This window comes from Berghia stephanieae, chromosome 3 (genome assembly GCF_034508935.2).
Source record: "Berghia stephanieae isolate SIO BIC M18660-M18661 chromosome 3, UCSD_Bste_1.3, whole genome shotgun sequence".
In the NCBI taxonomy this organism is placed as follows: domain Eukaryota; kingdom Metazoa; phylum Mollusca; class Gastropoda; order Nudibranchia; family Aeolidiidae; genus Berghia; species Berghia stephanieae.
The window spans coordinates 29,354,348-29,364,347 of NC_088362.1; the positions used below are offsets into that span (position 1 = coordinate 29,354,348).

General features: G+C 37.4%; 1 protein-coding gene across 8 annotated transcripts in view; it reads left to right on the forward strand.

Moving 5' to 3' along the window:
• Positions 1-10,000, forward strand: part of LOC144967492 (neuron navigator 2-like) — a 129,755-nt gene that overhangs the window by 109,053 nt on the left and 10,702 nt on the right. For all 8 annotated transcript variants that reach the window (XR_013644397.1, XR_013644398.1, XM_078904814.1 and 5 more), the window contains 5 exons: positions 5,694-5,838; positions 6,499-6,662; positions 8,186-8,355; positions 8,831-8,966; position 10,000. The exon at position 10,000 is cut by the window's right edge and continues 195 nt beyond it. Coding sequence is in view for 6 of the 8 variants with exons in the window: in XM_078904814.1 (XP_078760940.1) it covers positions 5,694-5,838; positions 6,499-6,662; positions 8,186-8,355; positions 8,831-8,966; position 10,000 (616 nt within the window). In the remaining 2 variants the exon portion in view is untranslated. The remainder of the gene's footprint in view (positions 1-5,693; positions 5,839-6,498; positions 6,663-8,185; positions 8,356-8,830; positions 8,967-9,999) is intronic.

The window sequence follows — 10,000 nt, forward strand, 5'->3', positions numbered from 1 at the left end:
GGAGAGAGGGAGAGAGAGAGAGAGAGAGAGAGAGAGAGAGAGAGAGAGAGAGGGGGGGGGGGGGGCAAACGGACAGACTTAGAAAAAAGTGTGAGAGAAATAGATAGACAGACAGACCTACTGACAGACAGACGAGTCATAGAATGAAAGAACGCGAAAATAAGGGGGTAGAGGAAGGGAGAGAGAGAGAGAGAGAGAGAGAGAGAGAGAGAGAGAGAGAGAGAGAGAGAGGGGGGGGGGGGGGGAACGGAAGAGAGTGGAGAGAAAGATGAGCAGAGAGATACGAAGAGAGTAGATGAAGAGCGTAGGGGTAGGGGGGAAGAAGAGAGAGAGAGAGAGAGAGAAAGAGAGAGAGAGAGAGGGGGGGGGAGGAGTGAGGAGAGAAAGAGATAGAGGCGGGAACAGGGAAAGGCAGGAGAGACTGAGTGTGTAGGAAGATGGGCGGGGGGGTTAGTTGATAGACATCTTAACGTAATCAGTGTCGGGTGCCGTCTTTGAGATTTGCTGAGTGTTCTGTGGATTATTGAACTGTGTGTAATGGATGTGGGTATTAGTTGAATTTTGTGTGTGTGTGTGTTTGTTTTTGTGTGTGTGTGTGTGCATGTGAGAGTGTATGAACTTTTGTGTGTAGTATGTATGTGGAGTAAATTATGCACATTATGAACTGTCTCACAAAGTGATCGTGAAAATTATTTATATTACGTAATTATGAAAATTTAATTTGCATTATTATGATTATTATTATTATTATTATTATTATTATTATTATTATTATTATTATTATTATTATAATTATTATTATCTATTATCATCATCATTCATATCATTCATATCATATCGTCACAATCATTCATGATATTATATTATTATTATTATATTATTATTATATATATTATTATATTATATATTATATATTATTTTATCCGTGTCCACAAATAAAACAACACAACAAACAAATAAAACAACATAACAAACAAAAACAATAAACAACACTCCCACAGGTCATTTTCCAAGGATTTACATATTATATCAATACGCCACACAGTGCTCAACCATCCCACGCCTCTTCCTTCTCATAAAAACAAAAGAATACTTGAGCGTAATATAGAGCACTATCCACTAAACGTGCTCAAAGCGCTTTACAAGGGATCCACTCAAGATATCGTTTACAACGGGGCACCTGTAATTTTCGTATCTTAATATTATCGTATAATATCCACTGTGCTGGGACGTATCGGCCCTTAAGAGAAGGGATCAGCATAGGTCCGAAATTTAGTCATGGTTTAATACTCATATCTTAGCCAGAAATAAGTGGTAAACTGGGTCCGTCTTTTTTTTTTTTTTTCTTCTTTTTCTTCTTCCATTGAAGCTAAAAGCTTCAGGCTAAAGATGGTATGGCCGTCTTTTCAGTAACAGGGGTTTTAGACGAAAGGGCTTGTTTACAAGTGGTTGGTAGGGAGTTCCAATGTCGGATGGTGGAGGGGAAGGAAGAGTAGAGATGATGGTTTGTTCTTGAGTGGGGGATTTCAAAATTAAATGTTGAGTTCCGTTTCAAGTGGCTAGTTGGAATTTCGAGTTTTCGGTTTTGTGCTTTGTGGAATATGAGGAGTTTGTTGATGGATCGTCTTTCGTGTTCCGGTATCCATTGGAGATCGTTTATGAGCTGAGTTACGCTCATATCTCGCTCATAGTTTCCACTGGAAAACCTGTCCGCCCGATGTTGGACTTTTTCTAGCTCATTGATTTCTTGTGATGTGTGTGGGTCCCACACTGAGCTACTGTATTCCAGTATGGGTCTGGCATATGATTCATAGCATTTCTTTTTCACATATTGGTGGCAGTGGCGGATTTGTCTGTTGGGGAAGACCATTGTTCTATTTGCCTTAGTAGCTGCGTTGGCAATATGCTTCTTCCACCTGGAAGAAAGTACGTTGGGATAGACTCGTGATCTTCACAATTCCTTTAGCATCGCAACAAGACTATACACCAATTCAATGGGCGCTGAGGCTATCACAGAATATACAATCCACGAACAAATAATGCGAGACAGAATGAAATCTATTGACGAATAAAAACACAACAAGGAACATAGAAGAAGATGGGTTTATGTTTGTCGACGAGTCTGCTGAAGTTGAAGGGTATCATCATGCAAATGGAAGGGTCGGGTCAGTCCCGTCGCTTTTCATAAATAAATGGTGGGTGGTGGATCGCTTAGAATGGTGAAAATAATGATGACGTAGTTGATTTTGTTGATGAAATCGTGAGAGCAAGGACTCTATCTATCTATCTATCTATCTATCTATCTATCTATCTATCTATCTATCTATTGATCTATCTATCTATCTATCTATCCATACATCCATCTATCTATCTATCCATACACTCATCTATCTCTCTATCCATCTATCTACCTACCTACCTACCTATCTATCTATCTATCTATCTATCTATCTATCTATCTGTCTGTCTATTTATTTATATTCCTACTTCATCTATCCATTTTGTTGATGAAATCGTGAGAGCAAAGTCTATCTATCTATCTATCCATCCATCCATCCGTCTATCTATTATCCATCTATCTATCTTTCTATCTATCTATCTATCTATCTAGCTACCTCGCTACCAACCTACCTACAAATCTATTTATCTATATTAATCGATTTGTCTGCTTTCGTGTTGTTTGTCTAAATATCATCATAATCATCATCATCATTATCATCATCATCATCACACAAAGAGCATCCGACTATCATCAATGTACTCGTGTATAACAAAATCCCCGTACAAAGAAGAATTGCTTGCATTCTTGTAACCGAGCCATCTGTTTAGAGAGCATGCAAATAAATTCCCATGCACCCGTGGGCACGCGAGTCAATATCTCTACGTGAGTACTGCCGGTGAATGAGTCGTGCTCGGATAACGGATAAATATACTAAAAATAATAAGAGGGCTCATAGTAAACATTTTGATAATAACTTTGACGTGCTTTTTATATATATTTTTGGCCATCTGTGTAATATGCTATGCGAAACAGCAGGTGATGAACTTACCATCTTATGAAAACATGTCAAATTTTATTTTCTAGATTATTTTACAAGGGCTGGAGGATATGAGATTATTAGTTTTTTATATAGTGAGGCATAAAACAGTTACAAGGCATGATACGAGCTATCTAATCTTTAAAATGAAATAAGGTTGGAGAGGAGGGGGTGGGGAGGGGCGGGGCAAAATTGTTCCGTACATCCCATGTTAAATTTTTGCCAAGGAGCAGAGAATTACTTGCAGATCTAAAAGATTATAAAACTTTTTTTACAGATTGATATACAAGTAACTTGCAACCCTATCTTAAATTCGTAGTAATTCTATAACTGATGTGTACATATATGCAAGTCTGACATCCGAACGCTTTTATGGACCTAGTTTATCAATTTAATTTTGTAGTAGAGAATATTTTTGCGTCATTTTTTGAGATTTCCATTACAACAATGAGCCCATAAGGAATTGGGTTATCAGACCTGCAAATAAGTGCACGTCGCCTATCACCCATTGACTCAAATTATTATTTATAAAATCTGCTAGGGCATAATTATCGGTCCATTGACGTTGGAAATTGCCAGATTCATTTGCGCTCACCTGCAGACTTTATTACCTTACCGATTTTTATCGTTGGTGGCTCAAAAGAGTATTCTTGATCTTTTCTAATTTCCACTATACAGTAGTATAATAATCAAAATAAGACGAGTGCCTGTTCGTAACACCTTGGTTTCTCCGCAAATATCGCTGGTTCTCCACTCATATTATATATATATATATATATATATATATATATATATATATATATTATATATATATATAAAAATATATATATATATATATATATATATATATAAAAAATATATTATATATTATATATATATAATATATATTATATATAGCGCAATATCCACTAAACTTGCTCAAAGTACTTTACAAGGGGTCTCTGGCCAAAAGAACACTTTAATGTAGAACGAGACCTGACACCTGACGCCCGAAAAGCTATAGACCTAGATCTATTACAATTTGATCGACGAGAGGCAACGCTGTTAACGGTCAGGATACTCATTTTTTATACCTGATCATGGTGAGAGAATGCGAGTAAATAAATAGTCTTTTCCAAGTAGGTACTTAATTTGGCGCTATCCAGAGTGGGACTAGAACCCTGAACCTACCCGTCCGAAGGGGTATACGTCATACCACCAGACCGTAAAACAGCACCTAAGAACATACCCCCTCCCCACTTCCCAAGCCACACACACACACACACACACACACACAAACACAACTCAACAAAATACAAACAGAAACAGACAAACAAACAAAAACAAAAACAACGAAAGACTAACCAAACAGAAAGGCGATATAATACGATCTAGCGAAGTTTCATGTTACACAAAGAGTGACTATCTCATTTATTCCACTCTTAAGAACAGACCTCCGTAAGCGGTGATAAAGGGACGGAAATAATTACAAAATTAATGAGAAAAGACAAGCGTAACCCAAATTTACGATAGAGAAAAAAAATCAAGTAGCTACAATTGTACAATAAATATAAGGAAATAGGTACAAATCAAATTACAAGAAAAAGAAAAAGAAAAAAAAAAGAAAAAAAAAAAACAAGAAAGAAAAATAAAAAATAAACCCAGAGAGAAATCTCTCTCTCTCTCTCTCTCTCTCTCTCTCTCTCTCTCTCTCTCTCTCTCTCTCTCTCTCTCTCTCTCTATGTGTGTGTGTGTGTGATTATATATATATATATATATATGTGTGTGTGTGTGTGTGTATATATATATATATATATAAAGAGAGAGAGAGAGAGAGATAGATAGAAAAAGGAGATAGTGGGAGAGAGTGAGAGAGAGAGAAAGAGAGAGAGAGAGAGAGAGAGAGAGAGAGAGAGAGAGAGAGAGAGAAGTCCTTGTGTAAACTTAACACCTGTTCATTAAAAAAAATCCCATAACTTTTTGAATCTTAATTCATCTTTTCTCATTCTAAAAATAGCTCGTACAAACATAAACACGCATTGAAGTCTTGAAAGAAATTACAAATAAGAATCTCACACCCTTATTATATCGTTAACACCTGCATCCAAATTATTGAAAGAAATCAAAAAAATTCTATCAAAGCCACTATTATTCGTTATAACCGACGTGTACATATATGCAGGTCTGACATCCAAACCCACTAATGGGCCTAGTTTAACATTGTTGTAATGGACAATGTTTTGTTTCATTTTTTTTAGTCTCCATTACAACAATGAGCCCATAAGGAATTGGGTTAATGGTTATCAGACATGAAAATAAGTCGGTTATAACTCAATGACTGTATTGCACCTATCTCGGCGACCATTGAGTTATGTCATTGCACTCGACTTATCATAGGAACCGAATTTGACGGCATTCAACTCTTTGTTATTGTTTTTAGACAGCCATTTTGGTGATTAGTTCTCAGTAAATTATATCAATCAGACTACATTATACGTACCAGGCTATATAAGGGGCTATACAATCGCCGTTGGGGATGAATAAAGGGGTTTTTTTTTTTAGTTTATTAATTGATATTAAATTACTAATTTTTTTTCTTTTTCTTAATATTCTTTTAATAACTTTGTACGTGATATATAAATTACATTTCCATTTACTTCTCTGACTTTACCACAGGATTCTGAACTGAATGAGTTGAGGATGACGATCGAGGCTCTGCGCCGCCAGAGCAAAATGACCTTCCAGGAACCTGTCATTTCTCCTGCTGCTGTGAGAAGGCATACGTCACCTGCTATGAAAGACCTGCATATCACCCCTGGAGGTATGTATGGATGGATGTCTGTCTGTTCAATAAATTATGTGGATAAGCCTGTGTGGTGTGTGACTTTGTTGTTGGTAGTAATACAAACGGTACGCGTGGGGCAGATTGATCTTTTGTAACCCTCTCCAACCATATAGCAGTATCGAATGACTACACCTCTATTTTGAATCTTTTAATCCATTCTTCAAATTCTTTTCCCGCCTTATAGGCTGTCTCGTAGCCTCCTGATAGGCTTGTCACTGGGCAGTGGATGACGATGTGGTCCATTGTCTCAGGGCCTCCTTGGCAATGACGGCATGCATCTGATTCTCTCAGATTCCATCTATGCATGTTAGCTGCGGTTCTGCCATGTCCTGTCATACGGTTGGAGGTAACCCAGCATTTTCGGCTATTGCAGAGAAAGCCATGTGTTCTTTCTGTTGGGTCGGGTATGATGTCGCCTCCCCTGGGGCTGTCTTGGTTCCACATCGACATCCATTCCTCTTTCACGTTGAAATGTTGTCTTGAAGTTTTAAAAGGTTTCCTTGATTTCAGTCTTGACGTTGTTGGGGCTTCTTCTAGGACCTCCTTCAATGGGACCCTGTCAGTGACCTCCTCAACCATATTATGAAAATCGTGATGTATTTTGTTCATTCCATAATTGTGATTTCCATCTACCAGGCGGCGTGGGTGACGTCAGAATGGCCCGCCAGATGTCCTCCGACAGCGTATCTAGCGTCAACAGTTTGTCCAGTGCCTGCAGCAACATCAGCCAGCACTCAGGAGCCGTGACGGACAGCGAGGCACAGAGAAGGGCTGCCAAAGCCAACAAGAAAAAAGGATGGGTAAGAAATGGATATGTCTCCGAACTGTGTTAGTCATTTTTTTTTTTTTTTTTGTCGATGCCCATGTAAATGTGCTCGAAGCTCGAAGAAATAAATAACAATGTGAAATTTGAACGTAATATTCGAAAACAGATAAAATGGACGTTTTAGGTTTCCCTTTATCAACAAAACAGGATGAATGAACACAACGGACGAATGAGATAATGTGGTGACTACCATCACGTCCATTTTATCTGTTTTCGTATAGTAAATTGAAGCATACGTTCAATTTCACATTGTTATTTATGTCGATGCGCATGGGAGCTAACGATTTACTGTACAGATAAAATTTGGTCACCCAGAGCGTGCTGAAATTCAGCCGTTGGAATCAGGTGACTACTGTATAATGAAAGCCAATCCTTAAAGTCAATATACTTTACTTTTCTACACTATACTATACTCCTTTAAATATTTTTATTGACTCTTCATTGGCCAATATTTTGACATAATGTCACATGGCCACTGTCACAAGACAGCAAATAAGACAGAGAAGGAAATGAGACTCGCTATAATGAATTAGAAACGTGTTCGGATGCCCTGGAAAAAATTATTGCCAAAAGTATGGCGAACATGATATAAAATGTTCAATACAGATATTGATAGACGCTCAAAATGGATGTAAGTGTCTCTCGTGTGATTAAACATCACCGGATACAATAGAGCAAAATGTTCCCTCCTCTCTCTCTCTCTCTCTCTCTCTCTCTCTCTCTCTCTCTTTCTCTCTCTCTCTCTCTCTATCTATCTATCTATCTATCTATCTATCTATCTATCTATCTATCTATCTATCTAAATCAACGTTCGTTCCATCAGCAATAAAAATGTTGAATATTTCATATGGTACAGCAAAACCAAGGATTGATGCGTTGACTGATTGACTGATTAATTTGTTTAATGTTAGGCTAGATGAAGTGACCAATTGATAATGATGATAATATTTGGTGTTGAATTGCCAAGAATGTAACGAATTGAAAATGAAATGAAAATGTTGATGTTGTGTATGTCGCATGCGTGAAAGAAAGAGAGGAAGAGAGAGAGAGAGAGAGAGAGAGAGAGAGAGAGAGAGAGAGAGAGAGAGGTGTCTGTTCAATGTTATAGTTATCATATAACGTTATGACAAGTGTAACTAAATGACAAATTGCCATATTTGTGGACAATAAAGATCTATTATTATTATTATTATTATTATTATTATTATTATTATCTATCTCTTCCCATCAATCTCTCTTCTTTATCTATCTATCTATATATCTATCTATCTATCTATCTATCTATCTATCTATCTATCTATCTCTCTCTCTCTCTCTCTCTCTCTATATATATATATATATATATATATATATATATATATATATATATATATATATGTATGTTTATATATATCTGTTTATCTAATTATCTCCAAATCATTGCTCAACCAAACAAAATTGATGAAGCATGCTTTCTGCAGGTCACATTCATGATACTTTTCTATTCCTTCGTTTCAGTTGAGGAGTTCTTTCAGCAAAGCCTTCTCTTCCCGGAAGAAGAGTAAAACCTGCTCCTTGTCAGATTGTGAGCCTGACTCCCACAGCTTACGATCCAACATGTCGGCTCCCAATTCACCTCTTTTACAACTCGGGGCTCCTTCCATGAAGGGCTCACACTCCTCTGGGGCGTAAGTAGCTTCATTGAACATTATATTATCCTTGGTATTGTCCTATATTCTCCTGGGTTTGAGCCTCGCTCGGTGCATAGTTGCGTCCTTGGAAAAGGCTCTTTACTCACATTCTCTCACCGTACTCAGGTGTAAAATGAGTACCTGGCCGTTATCAGCGTTGTCTCTGTCCGAAAAAATGTAATATCGCCTAACAGGCGACATGTCTCGTCCTACATGTTACTTGTTGTTTTTGGTCAAAGACCCTTTGTAAAGCGCTTCGAGCACGTTTAGTGGATATTGCGCTATCTCTATAAAAGCTCGAGTTTTTGTTTGTTTTTTTGTTTTGATCTGTTGTTTTGTTGTTTGTTTGTTTTTTTTTTTTGTAGGGTTTTTTTGGGGGGTATTTTTTAAGTATAGGAACGATTGAGACATTGAGTATGCTCCGGTATTAGGTTCTTGTGTTGATATGTTCTAATGTTGGTGCTCTCTCCAGACTTTGTGACAACGATGTGAACGTGTTGAAACAAGCCCTGAGAGATAAGGACATGAAATTGACAGACATCAGACTGGAAGCGTTGAGCTCAGCCCACCAGCTGGAACAGCTCAAGGAAACAATGATGAAAATGAAGGTGAGTTGTTGATGTTCTTTCTGGCCTCGGGGTTGACAGCGGCGTAGCACAGCTTATGATGTTCGTAGCTCTGCTTTACGTATTTTAATTATGCAGATGTTGAAGAGGCGTGATGCGAAACAGTGTCAGACAAAGCAGAAATTTAAAAGAATTTAAAAAATACAAGAAAAAATCATCCAAAAAAAATCAGTCTGCCTCAACTGGGGATCGAACCACAGACCTCTTGATTATAAATCAGGTACATCAAAATGTTAACCTCACAGTGCCTGCCCCTTAATTTTGTTTCTAAGCGTATAAATCACAGAAATAGATCGTGAATATTGTAACCCAACTCAATTGAACCCAGTGCTGTCCCAGCGTCATTGTATAAGTTATATTTGACAATTGTGACACGTCGTCTCAAAACGGTATTATTTCGGAATAAACTCTATACTGAAAATTCATTCTATATCCACAAACATGAAAACTGAGGTCAGTTTCTCTTTGTTATGGTGTAGAATAGACAGCATTTCCTGTATTACAAAACGCTGGAAGTTTGTTTTTCTTATTATTTTGTTTCTAAATTCACTTTCTGGTGCCCCGACTCATCCCGACTTACTACCGTTTTGGGGCGGTGGGTCACATTTTGTATATATGGATGGTTTTGGCTTGTTTCTAGAGGCTTGATAATTCAAAGTTACGTTGACTTTTATTTCAATTTCTAGGCTCACAAGGAAATGAATTCCACATCCGAACTACAACTTTAAAGAATATATCGAGTTGTGGGTTTGTCTTATTGATAGTCTTTAGCTATATGAATACAATGCTTTTGTTTTTATATGTTCATTAGATTTTATTCTTGGCGTACATGATATTAGAAGGTCTGATAACCGAACGCAATTATGGGCCTGATTTAACATTGTTGTAATGGACAATATTGTGCGTTGAAATTTCCATTACAACAATAAGCCCATAACAATTTGGGTCATCAGACCTGTAAATGAGTACACGCCGATTTTACCCCATTCCTTTGCTTTCTTTGCGTTGTATTTAGA